The sequence below is a fragment of the Motacilla alba genome, chromosome 6, assembly GCF_015832195.1.
Source record: "Motacilla alba alba isolate MOTALB_02 chromosome 6, Motacilla_alba_V1.0_pri, whole genome shotgun sequence".
Taxonomy (NCBI): Eukaryota; Metazoa; Chordata; class Aves; order Passeriformes; family Motacillidae; genus Motacilla; species Motacilla alba.
This window is the reverse complement of record NC_052021.1, coordinates 35,757,778-35,777,754: the sequence shown is the minus strand read 5'-3', so window position 1 is coordinate 35,777,754 and position 19,977 is coordinate 35,757,778. Positions and strand designations below refer to the sequence as shown.

At 43.9% G+C, this 19,977-nt stretch overlaps 1 protein-coding gene across 4 annotated transcripts in view; it reads left to right on the top strand.

Annotated features, from left to right (window-relative positions):
- The window catches only part of INPP5A (inositol polyphosphate-5-phosphatase A), a 184,372-nt gene that overhangs the window by 101,544 nt on the left and 62,851 nt on the right, over positions 1-19,977 (top strand). For all 4 annotated transcript variants that reach the window (XM_038141314.1, XM_038141313.1, XM_038141316.1 and 1 more), the window contains exons 7-8: positions 3,253-3,305; positions 6,942-7,061. In XM_038141314.1, the coding sequence (XP_037997242.1) occupies positions 3,253-3,305; positions 6,942-7,061 (173 nt within the window). The remainder of the gene's footprint in view (positions 1-3,252; positions 3,306-6,941; positions 7,062-19,977) is intronic.

The following is a 19,977-nucleotide window of genomic DNA, read 5'->3' as shown; positions in this document are numbered from 1 at the left end:
TAAAAAGCAAATTTCTCTTTCCTCCTTCCCAAGCTGTAACTCTTCTTTACATCCTGTTTCTAAAACTTTCTGCATTCCAAATACTTCATTTAGAAACACTAGAGCACATGCATGATCCAGAAGTACGTGAGGCATGTTGCTCAGCTGCAGTGAGTACCCAAGGCTGAGGATGACTCCTCATGTCAGAGCTGTTGAGCTCCAGCTCCTGGGCTGCATTAGGAGGCCTGAAGCCTGCTAACTTCTGCATTCCTGACGTTCAATAGACAAGTTATTGATGAGTGAATTGTTTACTGAAGTTAAAGGAATTAAGTGGGTTCAGGTTATGAGTAGTTGAAGGTAGTTTGCAGGTTGGGGTATTTGCCAGTTGCACCATGGAACAAGTGTTATTTTACAGTGCAGAGGCACAGGTGTTGCTGCTTTGTTCAGCCTCAGCCGTGTGACCTTTTCCACTGGGAGCTTAAGCTCCTCCCTGGTCTCCTGGCTTCTCTCTGGGCCAGGTAAAAGGCCCAAACCCTCCTGGCTCTGTCCACCACGTGTTGCTTTTTGGCAGTGACTCACTTTGGAGTGTTATTGCGCTGCTGACTTCAAGTAGTTGCTGAAGCAACTGATCTAAGGGAAGAGGGGAAGTACTTTGAGGTAGGAATTACATTGTACATTGTTTTCATGGCAAGGTGCCATAACACAGCTCTGTTTCCTGTCTAGTGAAACCCTGAGCGTGTTGAGAGCAGGGGGACGTGGGCTCCTGTGTAAGGCTCTGAGGAGTTCTCACCAGGGCGAGGAAGCCTCGTCAGTGCTGGGTATTGCTCAGTACCTTGGTTGCTCTTGCTGCCAGTATTTGGCTGATTCCCGTTTCAGGTTTCCCTGTGAGCTGTGGTGTTCCTTTAAGGAGCTGCAATTACACTGCAGTCATCACCACTTTAATATGTCTTTCCTTCATGCCCTGTTTTGTATGGTTGAATAAACCCTTTCTGGGTCACTATTTAATTTGATATGGTTCCCTTCAGTAAAATGATGGAGAAAAGATGAATTAAGGCTCTGTGGTGGTCATTATCAATCATGGTTTGTGTGCATTACTTATTGCTCACAGTGCTTTTTGACATTAGCCCTCTCTAACCTCTCTCTTCATGTTAATGCTGCCTGGAGGTCCTTTCCCCCGATGTAGCAGGGGTTATTTATGTAGGTGCTGGTTCTGGGGGGTTTTAAAAGGTCAGCACAATCTCCTCAGGGACTCTATTCACAAAGGAAAAGCTGGCAGAATGTAACTACCAGTTTTCAAATTGTGATTTTAAAAACTGTATTTTTTGGTGAGGACTTCTGATAGTGAGGTGTCAGAGCTCCAGCTGTGGGGCTGGACCAGAGCTGTGGCAGGACACAGCAGAGAGCCTGTCTGTGCCCCAGAAAGAGAGGGGACAGGCTCAGAGGACAGCTGCCCTGGGGCTGTGCAGGAGCAGGACAAGGGGCAGCAGTTGCAGCAAGGGAAAATCTGATTTAATCTGGAAAAAGCTTTCACCATGAGGTTAAACAGCAGGAGATGGGCCCAGACAGGTTGTGGAATGGCTGTTCTTGGAGATGCTCAAAACCCAGCTGAGTATGACTCTAAGCAAGATGATCTGGTAAGGCCTGTTTTGGTGTTACATCTTTTGAAGTACCTTTGCCAGTTTGCCAGAGAGGAAAATAGCAAAGGAGAAATGGCAGCCTGATTGAAAACATTGTCTTGGACCACATCATAGGCTTGGACTACTTGATTTTAAGTTCTGTGTAGTTATTTTAAAGAAGTAAATGACAAACCTCCCTTTTTAAATTAAGATTAAATTTGAGCAAATTTTGCATGCTTTTAGCATTTAATTTTTTTCAATGATTTCCTTCTGAATAAGTGTTGACATCTCTACTTGTAACTGTGCCCTCATGAGCATGACAGAAGAGCCCTTACTGGACAGTGGGATTTGTGTCCAGCCACGGATCCTGTTAGGAAGGGTTGGGGTGTTTGCTTTCCAGCCAGCCATCCCCTGAGTGGTTGCTGGACCTGCAGAAGAGCTAATTTTTCACTGTTAAAAATTTTGCAGTAAAGTAGATTATTATTTGAAATACAATTATTATGGTGTGGTTTCTGGTTGGTCTTGCTGCAGTCACTGTGCTTGTGCCTAAGGAGAAGGGGAGGGACACGGGTCCCTTTTCACTGAGGGGTGGTCAGAAGATGCAGACTAGGTTGGGCAGGGTTGGAGCAACATTGTCTGCTGAAAGGTGTCCCTGACCACAGCAGGGGAAGCTGGAACAAGGTGAAGATCCCTTGCAAGCCAAGCCAGTCTGTGATTCTGTGATTTAAGTCAGCCTGGTTTGGTTTGTTCGGCCCTTTGCTCTCTCAGCAGAGTGTAGGACTGAGGACTGTCTGTTTTTAGAGAGAAGAAATGCACCTGGCCAGTGCCTCAGGAGAGCTCTGGGGGAGTGGTACCCCTGACTGGGGATGCTCTGCTGGAACTGGCAATTTATTCCCAATAAGGAATCACAGTCTTTAGCTACACAGTCATTGGCACCACTATTTAGGCCTGTGTGGTGCAATATTCATTCCCAGAGCACATTAGCCCAGACACACGTGCATTGTGAACAAGGAATAAAGAGGATGCAGAATCATGTATTTTTTGGGAGGTTGTGGATGGTGGCAGTTTCTCAGAAGTGGTGCTGAAAAACCCCTTCTTGTGTGTGAGTGACGTGTATGGGCCCGAGCTGAATTGTGGCTTTCTCACCAATGGTGGGTTGTGATGAATGGAATCTTTTACCACTATTTAAATTCTTAACTTTTATAGAAATATTGGGTGGCTTGGCTCAGCAAGAGAAATAACTTTCTAACAGATCTCATTCATTTTAATTTGATGTAAATCTCTGATGACATTTTACAGTTCAGGTAAAATTACAAAGAAAACATTTGTGCATAGGCAATAAGAATTTGCTGGTTTAAGCTAAGCATAAATATAGCTGGAAAGCTTTCCTATTTGGTTATCTTTCATTTGTAAACAACTGCCAGGGCTTTTATTAATTTTACACCTAAGTTTGTAACTGCTGCAGGATCAAAAATGTAATTAATTCCAGGATTTATAAAAGACACAATATGTTTTCAAGTACCTCAGTTTGTGTTCAGTGCTTCTTGGTTGTAATGTATGGATGAGCTCTGCTTCATTTTGTTCTTTGTGTCAGTACATTTCACTTTCACAGCATTCTTTACCTAAGGTGATTGGTTCTTATTCATTTATTTTTCAGTGCAAGTGGTCCAGAAAAGGTTTCATTCGAACCAGGTGGTGTATTACTGATTGGTAAGTTGCATCTTAAAGTTGTTTCTGATTACGTCTGTTTTATGTACGTTTGTTAACAACTATTTCAAGAAGGTGTTTTCACGTGTAGCTTGGTCTGTTCATAGAGCAGGTAGGTTCCACGCCTGCTGTATTGTCTGTTGAACATGGAGTGCTCAGTGAATTGTGATGGTGCGCGAGCGGATGTGGCGTTGGTGTGACCCCACACAGTCAGGGGAGGCTCTGGGCAGGGACAGCTGGGTGCCCATGGCAGGGCAGGGGGTCAGGCTCAGCCTGGAGCTGACGCTGTCCCCCTGTGCTGCCACCCCTCCTGGTGCTGGCAGCGTCTCACCTGGGTCAGGCACCACAGCCTGGCTGAACGCAGCCCTCGCCTCTTCTGCGAGAAGAGCAGGTTCTGTGGGCGCTCCTTCAGATTTCTCTAAGCCTACATGGAAATCTGGCCTTGCTTTTCTACCTTGTAGTCACAGCTTTGGTGCTTACTGCTTACTTATATTGTAGTCATGTACATGTACGTGAGCGTTCAACGCTCTTCCCTTCCTCGTGTGGTTGTTCCACATCTCACAGTTGAGAGCTTGATTTTGAAATCTCATGAATGTTCACATCGGCTGACTTCTGAGTCCTGAACAGTGTTCTGGCTTTTGGCATAAGCACGTTTATTTAATTAGGCAGCCTGTGAAAACGGAAAAGGTACCAACCAGGTTTATTCCTTTTATGGGCTTCTGACCCAGAAATTGGGCAGGCAGTTGTGTGATAATGTAGGTTCATGTTAATTTTTCCAGATCCATATGCATGGGATGTGATTCCAGCACTAGGTAACTGCAGAAGTGGGTGTTAACATCAGATGCTAATCCGGACTTTGCTCTTGCATCATGACTTCCCTAGGTTCTGCCTCTTTTGTCCTCTGGGATTTCCTCTCTGCTGAAAAAACAACATTAATTTATTTTTAGGCCTTTCCAAGAAAAAAAGGGTTCTTCAGAGACAGATTTAAATGTAATGTTTTCTTGTGGGGGGTATTAAAAAAGGACAGTCCTTGGCTGTAGGGGACGTGTGGGTGAGTGTCTGTCAAGGGTGTGTTGGGCAGTGAGGATGAGGAACCTCACAGCTTCTCCTAGTCTGTAATGAGCTGAGCCATGCTGGTAGTTCTGTCTGGAGTAATTTGCAGTTATGATCCTCGTGATCTAGCAAGGTCTCAGATGTTTCTAATGAGAAATTGAAGGGGTGAGTTACTATGTACAATTTCTGAAGAATGAAAGTGAAATACTATGGGAAATGCGGGGGGTTATAAAATACACCTAAGGAGGTCTGAGTGCATAATGTGACTTTTCAGGGTATGATGAGTCTTTGCACCCAGTCTCTGTGCATATGAACAAAGTTCTGCCCATAGTCATGAAAACCAATTCCATAAATCATGACTTTTGATCAGTTCATTTCTACATTCTAATAGGTCAATAAAAATAGAGCCCAGGCACTTGTTGTTAGTACTTCTGTGTGAGTCCTTGAAGGGAACTATTCGTTTTCCCTACCTAGGAACACATTGCTTCAGAATGGATCTCATGCCAAAAACAGGGGACTCCTAAAAAACCAGAACAGTGACCTTAACAGACTTCAGAGAACTGTCCTTTTTCTTCCTCTGTGATCAGTGGTCTGCCCCAGTTGAGTTTCTCTGTGAATCCAGATTTTTCGAATCCATTATTCTTCATTAACTTACCTTTAGTGTGGACAAAGAGCTAAAGCATCCTGGGGCACTCATGAGTTTTCACCTTATGCAAAAATGAAAGAGAACTACATAATTCATGCACTTTCATTTTGTGGGGTTTTATTAGTATCTTGACTATAAGGTGAAGGTGTTTGTTTCTATTCGAATAGTTCTCAGTGTTTTAGCAGGTACAAGATAGTGCACTGAATGCATTACAGTCTTAAATATAGTTTACATGTGTGGTTCATATTTGCTAGCAAGAATGCAGTAGAGAATGTGCTTACAACATTTGGGTAGGGCACCAAGCTTGGGGATGTTTGCAAGTGTATCAGTGGTCAGAATCAGCAACCAGAATCATTTTGATATTCTCGAGGAGGTAGGATTGGAAGATGACAGTCAGGGAAATGCAGAGCATTGCACTTTGAGAGGAGAGTTCAAAAGCACCAAAACTATTTTGGGAATAACTGACTCATTACCCCTGCTGTAGAAAAGGATCAAGGGAGAAGGAATTGAATATGGATCATCATTATCTTACTGAGATGTGTTAACAGGTAGATGCTGTGAAGGACACGAAGGGAGAAAGCACGGTAATTATGCGAGTGCTGCCAAGGCCTGTGATGGAGTGTTCTGCTTGGCTTTGAGTGCTGTGCTCTAGGTAGGCTGGAAAGAGGACAGCAGGGTCAGGAATGGTGGAAGGGTTTGGCTAGGGGGTGAGAAACTTGGTCTGACCACAGCAGGGAAACTGGTTGCCTTGCAGAAGGGGCAGAAATCAGTGTAATCTGCAGGAAAATAGGTACCTTGATAAAGATCTGAGTTTAAGGACAAGGAAGTTGCAGGTGGAAAGTCCATCATCAGTAAATTTTAAGAGCAAGCATGTTTTAGACACTTGGGAGTGGGTTATAGATAGCTTTACACATCGGGTGAGCTGGTGACATGGGACCCTCCCTGTCCTGCCGGGATTCTTTTTGTTTGTCCTTCAGACAGGACTGGGTATCTCAAGCTGTCATGTTTTGTAGTTCTGTGATCATTATGTCTTTAAGAAGGTTAGTGGGACTGCTCTCCATCAGCGTGGGCTCATGGACAGGATGTGCTGCTCCCTGGAGCCAGAGATTTTCCCCAGGATCTCTGGCAGAGCCCTCTGTGCTGTGTGACCCGCGTGTCTGACCGTGCTCTCGCTGTTCTCCCTGCCGTTATTGCTGTGTCCAGGTCCATTCCCAGCTCTGCCGTGGTCTGGGAAGCCTCCCTGAGCATAGCCTGGGCTTTCTGCTTGGTGTCTGTGTGAGCCAGAGCCTGTCCGTGCGCTCGCTGCCAGGCAGGCTCGGGGCTCTTGTGGCCCAAACAGATCTGTGGCCTCCCAGGCCTGGGCCGAGGGAAGCAGCGGGTGTTGTCCTCTTCCCAGCTGGACACGGTGTGTGCATTGACTGCTGCTGTCTCAGCATTCTCTGCACAGGGACAGATAAGGAGTCACAGCGGTGTGATTTAGTCCTTAATGACAGTAACATTCTCCTCTCAGTAGCTTTTTGTGTTGTTTATTGCAAAGCCACAGTTCTGCTTGATACTTAGCTGCAGCTCTGAAACTGGAAGTTGTTTGTTTACACATTTAATTTAATTTTAAAAATATTTTAATGAAAGGGTACTGCCTCATTTCTGGAATGTAACTGCTTTCTGGAATTGTAACTGGCAAATAGCTTTTCACTTTCATGTTATACATCCTTTATGCAAAAGACTTGATGGAGTCTTACCTGTGGATGAGCTGTAAGCTTGATGGCAGTCTGACAATTTTCTCATTATGATAGCTTAATCTGCATAGTTCTTGTGAGTAAATATTAAGGTAACATAAGAGTGAATACAGTAAGTGCTGTGTTGAATGCTTTGCTGATGCAACAAATGTTTCTTTTTCTTTTATCCTGAATCATTTTATTTTTTTCCTTTTTTTGTCATAGTGCCTTTGACTTGGTAAACATTCATCTTTTCCATGATGCTTCCAATTTAATTGCTTGGGAAACAAGCCCATCGGTTTACTCAGGAATACGGCATAAGGCTCTTGGCTATGTACTTGATAGGTATGTATTAGCCTTTCCTGGCCTCTTTCAATCTCTGTGTTCATAAGCAGCAAATGAAGGATGTTTCAAATGGCACACTCAGAAATGTAGAGGGTTTTACTCTGTCACCTGAAAGTGGTTACTGCTTGCCAGAGTTTTCTAGACAGTGCTGGTTACAGATCACTTTATGACACTTATTCTTTAAAGGCAAATAATGATCTCAAGGAACCACTCTGAAGTCACCAGAATTGCAGTGGGAACCACACTTACTTTCTAAATGTGTGAGGTAGATTAGCTTATTTTTAGACTATGTGAGCTCTAATGAAGTGCATTCAAGTGCATCTTCAGTTACAGGAAACAGAATAATTCCAGTTGGAAGCGACCTCTGGAAGTCCCTTATTCATGCCCCTGTTCAGAGCTGGGCTGGCTTCAACAGCTTATCCAGCTGAGCTTTGAGCAGCTCCAGCATGGTGGTTTGTAGCTCCTCTGGGCCACACATTGCTGTGTTTGTCTACCCTCGCTCTGAAACTTTCTGTCCCTATTATCCAGCCAGAATTTTCCTCAGAGTGTTTGTGTGCATCCCCTGGATCTTTTGACATGCACTGCTGAGCAAAGTCTGGCTTTTTCCTCTCTGTAACTACCAAACAGGTAAAGCCAGCAACAGAGTCCTCATAAAGACAACTCTTCTGCAACCTGAGCAAACCCAGGTCTTTCAGCCTCTCCTTGTGAGTCCCTCCACACAGAGCTGGTGTGCTTTAATCTCTGTGCCAGCTGGGTACAGCAGGCAGCTCATCTCTGCAGCAGCACAGCACTTGTGTACAGTCACCACTGGTGTTAGCAGCCATGTGGGTTCTAGTGCTGTTACAGGGCTGGTTCATCTGGTGAGTGGTACAATACAGAGGAGTCCCAAAAATACCCAGAAATTTACAGCTGCCCTAATTATAGTCAGGAAGAAGACAGCTTTCTCTTGAGTAAGAAAAGAATGTTTCTGTTTGGGCATCGATGTGTTGGCAGAGTAAACAGGTATTTCTACTAAGAGGTGCCAGCCAGCTTCATGTTTGCCTGAGAAACAGAGCTGTAACGTGTCCCTTCAGAGCAGCGTGGCACACACTGCAGTCCATGGCATAATGGGCAGCTTCAAACACACTGCCGAGCCTGGAAGGAGTACAGAACCAGAGCACTTTGTGTGCTGTTCCTGCCCTGAGCCCTGCTGCCCAGCAGCCCGTGGCTAAGAGCCAGGGTGCTGGGTTCAGAGGACTCTTTACCAGGACCCCCGTGAGCATGGGACTGCTGCTGCTGTTCCCTGGCCAGTGGCACCTGGTCCGTGCCCCCTCTGTCCTTCCCCAGGGCGAGGAGTGGGGGTCCCAGTCCAGCCAGGGGGGCAGAGCCCCATCCTGCTGCCCCACGCAGGCTTTTGGCTGAGGCCAACCCCTCATGGGCAGCCACTGCCCAAAGCAGCCTGCTGCTCCTCTGCTGCCTGGCATCTGCTCCCTGTGCACGGCAGAGGCGTAAGGCATCCCTGTCCACAAGCAGCTGCCTGCTCTTCTGGCTCTCCCTGGCAGCCGCCTGGAAGTTGCAGTCACTCCTGAATGAAGCAGTTTATGTGTTGGAAAATATCTCGTTGCCATTTTTCCCTATGTAGCTTTTCACTGAAAAGGTTTTGAAATGTTGCAGTGGTGTGTTAATGCCTTTCCAGTCGTGTTCTTTCTCAGCTTCCCTTCCTCTCTGTGGGTTTTCTGTCCTGGAAGGGCGGGTAGGTGGGATGTAGGGACTGCCTTTCCCCCAGCAGGGGGCTAAACAGGAATTTCTCCAGAGAGGAATTTACCATCACCTTTGGGATGACCCAGGAGTGAACAGGAAGAAGCCAGTATTGCCTTCCTCTGGTATCACTTGCAAAACCCGCTCAAACCACTTGAAAATGCTGGAAGCAATTGGAAGGTTTGCATAGATAGCACATATATATAAAAGATCCCTGATTTAGAGAACAGGAGCTCAGGAAGGTTAGCATCCCGGTGCAGTCTGGGTGCATATTCTTGAGTCCTGTTGCATAGAGCAGTATGGGGTTTTTTTCATTTTTGCTTGGCTCCACTGGTCTCTTTTCTTTTTCTAATGCTTTGCATGAGGGAAACCTGTGCAAACCTTTTGCATTATTATTGCACACTTGTTTGCAGCATACAGTGTGCTTCATTAGCTAATTTTGGCTTTGGACCTCCCACGATGCCCTGGCAAGGGTAAGGTAATAAGACTGTAGTATTAGTGTCAGCTGTGGGTCAGGGATGTCACGATGGTATATCGTTAAAATGTGACACTGCCAAAAACTGCCCCAGCTCTGCTGTCCTTAGAAAAGGAGCCCTTCGATTTCGGGTTGCACGGTGCCACAGCAAGCTCGCCGTGGATGAATTGTTCATTTTGAGGGAGCAGCCAGCCGCAGATCCGGACCTCCACAGTGCGGTGAGGGGCTGGCGGGCACAAAGGGGGAGTTCTGTAGCCAGTGAATAATGGGAAGCCCCTTTCATCGGCAGGACTAACCTTTTGGCAGCCACCAGCACACTCTATTCTGATCTGCTGATTGGGGAGGACAATACACTGAAGCTTACTTTGAATGAATGCTGCCACCAACAGTGTCCCCATTCAGGGGCTTTGGGAACCATCTTTGGCCATTGTCCCCCAGCACTCCCTCAGACAGCAGGAAAAGGGAAAGTGAGAGCAGCTATAGGGGGAAAAGTACTTCTTTTCTCGGCTTTAATCTCTCTTTAAAGCTTCATAGATCTACATTTCCAGCTGAGCTACTGGAACTATGCAGTGTCAGATAAATACAGAAAGAGAGAGGTTTCAAGCTGAGCTTTCAAATCCCCTTATCTGCATGAACTAATAATGCAGATTTAGTGCTGTTAAAAACAGAGACTGATAAGTCTTTTCCTTTAAAGCCTTTAAACTGCTAAAGAGCATTTAACAGCGATGCAGTTCAAACCCAATGAACAATGCTGAGAAGGAAAACAGTTTATTGAGCTAAACCTTCACTGAATGAAACAGAAACACCTTCTCACAGTTGATTTAGGTCACTGTGGGAGTCAGTGAAAGCTCAGTTGTGTTCACGCTGCATCTTCATAAACATGAGTTATGTACAGCCTTTTATCTGGGCAACAGCTACCACAGGAGTTTGGGATGAAGAGGGTTTGCAAATAAAGCTAAAATGGATCAGTTTAACTGTTCAGATTGCCAGGGAAGTTGCTATCTCCAAAATTATTTTAGCCACAAAGTTTTAATGCATAAGAAAAAAGCTGTGCGACATCACAGCATGGGTGAGCAGGGGGAGGCTGGGGGGAAACCAAGGAAAAAGCATTGGAGAAAATGATACAAAGTTGTGCTAAAAGTTTTCTCCCGGTGAGATCTGTTAGTAATCCTAATAGCATGTTTGAGGAGTAGAAGGGTTTGTTCTCATAGCTATAATAAAGCTTCTGCTTTAATAAAGTTAATCCTGAAGAGATTTGCTTTAATAGCATTAAAATTAGTTAAATAGAAAGAACACTTTTAAAGGCAGGTCGCTGGTATGTGCTGAGCCAGATTGCATTTAATATTTGCCATTTTGCAAGGGAGAAGATGTGGTGTTGGATTGCTGCTTTAAAGACCAAGAGGATTGGAATCACACTGTTGTGGAACAAATATTTGCTTGTAACTTTACAAATACACATACAGTGTGTATGTAGAAGATTGAGGTGTGTAATGAGTCTGTCAGCACTGGTGTAAACCCAAACTGAGCCCCCAGAAGTCAGTGACGTTGTTGCAGGTAGACACGGGTCTACAGTCAAAACTGAATTTGCTCTAAAATGAGATAAGAACATCTGCTTTATATTTTGTGGGAGGGAAAAAATTCTTCAAAGCCCATTTTGGATAATTCCCATGTACAGTTAGCCCTATTTGCATGATACTTGGTTTTTTGTGTTTTCTGAAGTTGGAGCGTGCACTATTCGTGTGAGTAAGAGAGAAAAATAGTTTACATTTTTGTTTAATTTTTCATGCATCTGTTGTAACTAATGCTTGTGCATATTTCATATTAATTAACCATATTGGCATATTAGTTATGTCCTGTAGCCACTTGATGGGGAAAAGTGTATGAATGCAATACCAGGCTGGGGAATGAGGAAAAAGTTGCAGGATGGGGCCCTTCAAGAGTGGGAAGGAGAGTTTGGGAAGGACAGGACGTGAGGTGTTAGCCTGATCCCTGGCTCTTGGGATGTGCCAGCCATCTAAACTTCCTGAAATTATCTCGAGCATTGAGATCCATAAAATGAGTGTGGTTTTTTTTAATGAAAGTGACAGTGCTCTTCTGTTTTCCTATTGAAATGTTCCCTGGCCTAGTTCAACAGAAACATTTTTACATTACAACTGTGAAATCTTAGCATAAAGCTTCCCTTTGTGCCCTTCATTATTTTCTCACAAATATAGTCCATTGTCACATAGCTGAAGTTAATTTGATCAACATTGGGACATTTAACTTTTATGTCCGGTCAAAGGAGCTGTTTCATGCTGATTTTGAGTATTGAAAAGAAATGATTGCCAGAAAAATAATGTTACTATTAACAATTCAGAGCAATTAGTTTCCCAGGGAGAGGCGATGTGATGCACCGGCTCCACACAACTATTCTTTGTCATTTTATGGATGCTCATCAGTCAACTGTCACCTCTTCTCAAAGACCCCTCCAATCTAAATGTTTCTCTTTGGGCTTTTCCCAGAACTAGCAGCTGAATGAGCAAAAGAAAAGCCACTTAGTTTCTAGGCAAAGGAAAACTTGGCTCTAAAGATCTGGGTCATTTGGGAAGATCCTCAAAGCAGCTCGCTTTAGGAGGGCTTGGGATTTTTTTGTTTTGGTTTGGTTTTGTGTTTACTTTATTTGTTTTTTTGTCGAAGTGATTTTAACATGAGCCTTCAAATGCATAGTGAAATTTCTGTGTATTCAGATAAAAAGCACTCTGAAGGCAAATAAACCTTCCAGCCAAATGTCTTCTAACAAAGGTTTAAACCCCTGGATCACATTCAAATCGACAGCTTTTCATTAAATACCCGAAGCTCAGCTCATTAATATTCAGTCATTCTCCCCCTTAAAGGAAGGTTAAGTGCTCTCAAAATTAGTGTGTTTGGATAATATGCTCCTTAAAGAGTAAATCCAGCAAAATTGTCTTGTTACTTTCAGCCTGTCAAATACAGCCAAAGTCACTTTTCCTTGCTCCTTGTTTTTCTGCTGGCTTGAGCTTTGGCACCTTTGATGCAGTTGTCAAAAATTCAACTCGTGTGTCCTTCCTCTCTGCACAGACACATTGTGAATTTTACTTAGGTTGTATTTTTAGCAGGAAAATATTTTTGTACTGGTATGCATTGTATTGGAAAGCATATACTAGTATAATTTGAAGGACAATAATTGCAGTTCCACGTTAAATGAATGATAATTTTTGGTCATCCTAATCACTAACTTTGCCCTTGTTCTGTTGTTTTCAGCATTTGGAGCTCTATTTTTTTTTTCTTCTTTTCTTTTTGGCATTATAAACTGAACAGGTTATAATAAATTTTCAGTATTCATTATTCAAATGGTAAATCTCTGATGTTTCTCTTGTGATAAACCTGTGTGAACAGCACCAGGTTTGGAAGCAAAGATCTGAAATCCAGAACTTTAGGCACTTGCAGGTATCACAGAGAAAGGTGTCATTCACAGAAAAAATGGAGTAGATGCACTAAGCCAGTTTTTGCTGTACCTGGCCAGTGTGAATAGAATTGTGGCTCTTTCAGAAGAAATGCTGCAGTTGAAGCCCTGAGGATTCCTGGAGAGGTTTTAGTCAGTTGTTTGCCCACAGTCCCTGTCCAGCAGTGTGGATGTGGATCATGGCAGTCTTGTGGCATTCAGAGCCTCCACCTCATCTTCCCCAAGGGCTTTACTCCTTTACTCCTTTGCCTGTTTTCCATTAACAGGATCTCCTGGAGCTGCCCTGTTGGCTGCTGAGTCTTTCTAGTAGAATGTAAGTGCTGTAAGCACAGGCAAGGTTGGACAGGTTGGTTGCAGCAGTCCCTCTCCCAGGAGAGCGTGTGTAATTAAACAGAGAATGCCTCTTTAAAAAGAAATTACTGCAAGTAACTTGTTGCCTGTTTGATTTTGCTCAGAAAGCAGCTTTTTATGAGAATGTGCAGAGTGTGTCACATTCTCATTGAGTTATATTTCTCTCTTTACTGTAATTTGTTCCTTAGAGAGCCCGGAGCTGGAAGAAGATAAGTCATTAGTGTCCAGCTAAAGGTGACACTGACATCAGCATCCATTGTGGTCTGCGTCTTTTCAGATCTCCTATCCTATAGCCCTATCCTCTAGGATAGCTGTGATTCAATTAAGGAGAATCTATATGGGCTGTTGATCCAATTCTTACTCATTTGCAGAGAAATGAAAATAAATTGCTATTGTGATTTTATTTACAGTGCTGGCTGTGAGCTGATAAAATGGAGAATGGTTGAAAGAGCCCCATTCTGCTCCCACTGGAGCCTGTGGGCACCAGGCCAAGTGGCCACCTTGGAGATTTTGACTCCCATAGGGTGGGAGCACTGTGGGAGGAGGCTGTGGGCTCTGCATCCTGTGTTCCATGTCCTGGAAAGATTTGGATCGTCCCTAGCAGGAGAATACTCAGGTGGGAGGCACAGCGATTCCAGGCCCTGGTCTGCCTGTGCAGGAGCTGGAGAGGATGTAGCTGGCTGGGCAGACCCTGTTCAGGGCTGGATAGGTCAGTTGATGTGACTGCCTCAGCTGTTGCGGAGCTTCTTTATCTTCATCAGTGCTGGCTTTCTCGCTCCGCAAGGAAATGGGTCCTGCTGCTGTTATATCCAGTAGAATTTTCGTTGTTCAAGCCTAATGTTGACAGCTCTTCACTTTCTTGATCACCGCGCTCTTTGGAAAGAGGGTTGTTCCATTCTCTTTAGCACTTCAAACGTTTCTGTCCTCACCCCTTTTTTGTTCCCTCTCTTAGCTCCCGGTGCTCCACTGTAGTGTGATTTTCAAAGGGATAATGTAAAATTGGCTGCTCATGAGCTGTTCTCAGCATCGAGCATTGTTTAGTCCTTTGTTAGTGAATTCTCTCTGGGTCTGAGCCATTTGCATTGCCCTTTTCTAGAAACATTTGGGTTTATTTTAAATTCACGGTTGCCCTGAGCCCAGCTGTTACCCGGTCCCTGCAGGTCCCCATCTTTGCAGCTCGCTGGGTGTGAGGTGGCCTGTGTCCTGCCCACACAGCCATCACGGGAGATGGAGCTGGAAAAGATGCTTCTTGTAGGTCTGGCGAGACCCAAATCTGACAAAATTCCTTAACCCTCACACTGCAGTTCCTATCAATGAGCTGTTTAGGACAGACAGTGTCTTTAGTCTGAGTTGCTCTAAATATGTCAAAAACCACTTTTATAAGGTTAACAATAGAACAGTATCCTGTTGCCACATATCCTAGTTATTTCTGTCTCACTCTTTGTGCTTTTGACACTAAGTGACCACAGGATTTTGGCTTTGCTCCCCACATTTGAGCCCTGCAGAAGAAAAAGCAAGAATTGGGATGTCTTGGGCTTCATGCAGAAAGATGGGCAGTTACCTGCTGTGTGCTGAGCACCAAGTGTCACCAGCACTGAAGAGCTCAGAAACTATGCGGGAGGATGTTAATGTTCCATGATAAAGCAAGATCCAAAAAGACATCCCATCTCTCTGGTTTCTTCTTGTAGTTTTCTCTTGTATCAGCTGAAGAGCATGAAAATTTCTTTGTATGGTAACGCCGGTGTTGTAGTGCTGTGTTGTCCTGTGGCAGAACTGACAAGTCCTTGCATCATTATCCAGGGCTGCTATTTCATTAGGCGAATGTCAGTGTCAGGTAAGATCATGAGTTTGTCAATATAATGAAAATACCAGTCAAGTGAGGAAAAAGTCACAATTTTCCAGCTCTAAAAATTGATTTTTATTGCTCTTCTTGTAATCCTTTCTTTGGATTAAGTATTTATTATTGATGTGGTCTTTCTTTTAATCTTAATAGCTGCTGACATTGTAATTAATTAAAAAATACAACATTTTTGCCCAAATGGCACTATATTGAAATTAAAAGTGAACATCACATATTAGTTAAACAGCCCTGGCAAATGTCTTGAGTGCTAAGATGATTGCCTAAGCTTCTTGACAATTCCCTTCATCTTGCTGTATGGTGCTTGACCTTTTGAGGTATTTTGGTGTTATTAATAGGTTTTAGCCATTATATCAGAAAGAACAAGGCACAAAAATATTATAAACTTTATCTCTTTAATGACAGCACTACACCACATTGGGCATGCCAATGAAGGCACTTCCTTTATGGCTTTTGAGGCACACTTAAATTGTCAGTCAACAGGTAACTTGTACTCAGAATTGATGGGGATTTTTCTGGAATTTGTCTCCAAATGTGTATTTGAAATTGCAAAAGTGTGCAAACTGAGCACTGTCAGAGCTGCAGAAGGGAGGTGGTACACAGGAGAAGACAGGGATCTCTTTCAAAGCTGTCTCTGAAACCTCTGCTGGAGGGGACTGGTTCTCAAGGTGCACGTGTTTGAGCTGATTTCTGACAAAAACTTTTAAAAAGAAAAAGCAATGCAGATAGGAACAGCAGAAATCTGAACGGTCTGGTTTGGTGTAAGCCAAAACCTAGTATTTCCATCCTCTTGATCTTCAGTTCCTTGACGTGGCTGTAGCAGGAGACAGTGTTGTCGTTCCTTAACTTTCCACCAGAAGTCACTGCAGGAGCTGTTACTACCTCTGGCACTATAGATCCCTGGAGAAGAAGGTGTGTATATCCATAGGTCACCTGCCACTTCCCGACCAGCTCTTGGCTTCTGCCAACAGGATGGCCAAGCCACTCTTCTAAACATTCCCTCTTGGGGTGAGCTCCTGCCTGGCCAGGGAAGGTGAGTTGATGATGCCTTTGGCACAGTCACTCCTGCCACAGGCAGGGTTGAGGGTCTGGGTGCCTGTGCTGTGCGCGGCGAGTGCCCCACGGGTGCCCTGAACACTTCACCCAGTGGGAGAGAGGATTTTCAGAGCCCCTGTGGGGACACAGCCCAGCACTGCTTCTGCTGCATCAACTCCACACAGAACCTGTGGCACCAAGCTCTGCACAGGTCAGCAGTAAACAGAGTGAGCAGTTAGTCCTGAGAAATGATGGTCTCACCAGGAGTGAGCTGATCCTCTTATCTCGGTGTGTTAGTTGTGATCTTCATATTCCTTCACTTAGGAGAGGACATTTTATATAGGCAGTCATATGTTAAGGTCCCTTCCAACCCAAACCATTCTGTGGTTCTCTGTCCTTTGTAAAAGCTTTTGTGTCTGTAGCTCCCCTGTGCGGATAATGCACAGAAATAGATAGGTTGTGGAGAGATAGTATCTTACCCCAGAAGTTGTGCCAGAAAGATGGAACGGCTCATATTAGCTGGTATTTATCTTAAATACATTTAGTTATTAGAAAAATTTGCTCACTGAATAAAATATGGCTTGACCTTTGGATTGTTTCTTCCCAAGAAATGTGACAGTGTCCCTCCTTCTCCCCCATTCAGCCTGCTTGGCAGAGCTGCACGGTTTTTGTTTTGTTTTGTTATGTTATTGTTGTGTTTAAAAAAAACCAAAACCCTCAAGCCCCTCTTTTCAGCAGTGTCGAGTTAGGATGAATTGGCCAGGGAGGCATGTTTATAGACTGTGTGAAGAACTTTGTCTTTGTGTGGGAATGCTGGTGACACTGGTATGGCTTGCCTGAATGAACTGCGATGACGCGGCTAATAAGGTGTCCTGCTGAGCGTCGCTGCAGCCTTTCTCAGACCTCCCACCTAATGCCATTCAGCTCCAGCTCAGTGTAGCTAATTTTTCCCATTCCCTCAATTCTTTAGGCCTCCTTACAAACAGAAAAGTCAACTTTCACACCGAGGAGAAGATAAGTGCTTTAGGAAATAATCGTGTAAACAGAGTGTTACCTTCTGACCTGATGCTGATACCTTGGTCTGGGACAAAACCCAGCTGGCTATTGCATTCGACATGGCTATTAAAGGAATAATGCTGCTGATCCTCCTTACAAAGTGCCCTGAGAAATGGTTTAGCCAAATCACAGTGCCTCTTGTCACACTGAATCATGTTCAGCTGCTCTCTTCCATGACCACATTGCTGATATTTAACTGCTTCCTTGTGTTCTCCATTCTGTGACAGGGGGACAGTATAGGAGACGGAAAATACGAGAGCAAGGGAAAGCTGATTCTCTAATTTTCTGGCTGAATTTCAGTGCTTTGAGGTGTGTATACAGTGCCCCATACAGCATTTATAAAAGAGGTGCATTTCATCAAGTAACTTTATTTTTAGCTACTACAAGGAGTACTTTAAAATATATTGCAGAAGGATTTCAGGGATTCTAATAACACAGAATTGTTCACTTTAGCACTGCACTGAACCCTGTTGTGTGTAGCAACTGAAATTGATAAATAGGCCCAAATTTCCAGTGGTATTGAGAAGACTATTTTCCTTGTTTTAGTCTTGGTAGGGATCTGACATTTCCTAAGTGGCTTTGAGAAAACTTTGCCTTCACAGTCAGCGTAGCTGGCACTGCCACCCCAGCTGAGAGGTCTGTCCTTATGGCGGGGGAATTCGGGGCACCCAGGCTCCCAGAGCAGCCCCTGAGCACAGGCTCCTGCCACGGCATTTGAGTGACCTCTCCCTCGAGCCCCGCTCCCATCCCAGCCAGGCTGGTCAGCCCAGGCTGAAGCTGTTCAGCAACACAGCTTGGGGAGGTCAGAGGTTCCTCATAATTCACCTGATGCCCCCAGAATAACAGATGTTTTGTCACAGGACAGTGTGTGTCTGCCAGGCCAAAGGCTCTGCTGAGGGAACGAGGTTTGCTCAAAGCCTGACTGATGCAGCAGAGCATGGATGTCTCCAGTGTAACACAGGAGTTTCTTTCTGGGCCTGTAAAGCTCTTGCTGATACCCAGAGCGAGCCAAATTGCAGTTATTAGACCAAAATAAGAATTATATGTATTTATTTTGCAGCAAAGAAATTGTAATTTAGTGTTAATTTGCAGTGACAGTCAAGTTTACTCCTTAAAAAAAAGTACAAATTGTGGCTTTAACTCATCAAAACATTTCAGCATGGGGATAAGTTCCATGGTTTTGGAACTGGTAGAGGAGAAATAATCTGTGATGTTTATAGTTGTGTACTCTAAAGTTTACCAGGAACAGCAGTAAGCCCATATGGGAGCATGCTTTTTTCCCAGTGCAGCTGATTTTCCAGTTTGTTATATTGATTGATTTGCCAATTTATTATATTGATTTCCAAAACGTGCAGAAGTAAAAATCTTTCTTTTGTATGTTTTAAAATGTTAAAAAATTATTTGCTTATAAGTGATTCCTTCTGGAGCAAGAGCAGAGGATAAGGAGGGTGAATGTGTTCTTCCACCCTTTTCAAAATGAAGACTTCTCTTTCTGGAAAGGAAGAGCTGTCTGTCATCTGTTGGAAGAGTTTTCTGTTTCATTTGCATTTGAGTTTTGGATCCACTCTGATCCCCTGTCTGTCCCCTCCTGATGGCCTTGCACAGGTCACAAGAAGCAGCATGGCCAGTGAAGGCGTTGATGACTTGTGTGTGCTGGCATGTGGAATTGTGCAAGGGAAATACCTGTGCCTTCTGTACAGTCATGAATAACTGAGTCACCTGTTTCGTCATAACCTGTTTAAAGTTGTACAGGAATAGAGCCTTCATGTGTGCTGAAACCCTTTGGTTTCAGTAAAAGTTGTTAAAGGAAATGGCACTGGGTTCTCCCACTAAAACCATAGGATTTGTACTGGTGACATGGGCTGGCTGCTTTCTTTTTTATGGTTCAGATTTATCACTTCATTAAGTGATTCATGGTGGTGGTTTTAAAGGACTATTTGATTCGTAGTTAAAGGAAGGATATTTTCTGGAAACAAAAAGCAAAGGAGAATGACATAGATTTGGAAGCCTTCCTAGTTTTTCTGCAAGCACTCATTCTTTTTTTAAAAAACTTGTCTTCTGAATTCTCCGTTGCCTGTACACATGTTGATCTGTACATTTTTATGGCTTAGAACATGGAAACACAAGGATCAGAGGACTTCTGTTTAGCTCTCACCCCAGCCCTAACACCTTCCCTGTGTCCCTGGCCAGACTGGCTGTGTTTGCAGTGCCCCATTTGTGTCCCAGTGCCCTCAGTGACAGGCAGCTTTTCTGCACGTTCCCAGCGGAGGGGACATTGCTGTGCTCTTCTTTATTGCCATCTCCTTTGCAGACTTGGGGTCTGACTCTGAAAACACACTCAGGAAAACTGGTTCTTGTGCCATTGATTCGGGGCAGTTTTAGGAGGTATTTCAGCACAAAGCTGTCAGAGTTCCAAACTGCTGAAAGAGGTCTAAGATTTGGGAACTCTTGTACTAATAGTAAATTCCACTTATTAGTTGTAAGTAATGGCAAGGACACTAGGTTACATGCATTTATTGAGTCACTTAAAGGAATTTTCATTGTTAGGTACCCCACATCACTTAGTAAGTACATAAATGTGTGCATCCTATTTGCTGTGCCACCGTTGCAAATTTTCTTGTACACCTGAATCAATTTCACCACCTGTGAAAAGAGATGTGTCAGAAGCCACTTGGAGCATCATTCTGGAGAAGTAACATTTGGACTCTTTAATCTGTCATGAGACACTCTTTCTAAAATGTCCAACAAGATAAGCTACTAGGGGAGAAGCTGGACAAAATTATCAGTTGTAGAGCTGGCATTGATTTATATGCAAATCATATGTAAATCAGGTAATGTGCAGGATTAGACTACGAAATTTTTAAAAAATAATGAGTTTTCATTAATTGATCAGAAGCAGACTAATTAGCTGGTTCAGTCATCAGTTTGGAGGCATTTTCAT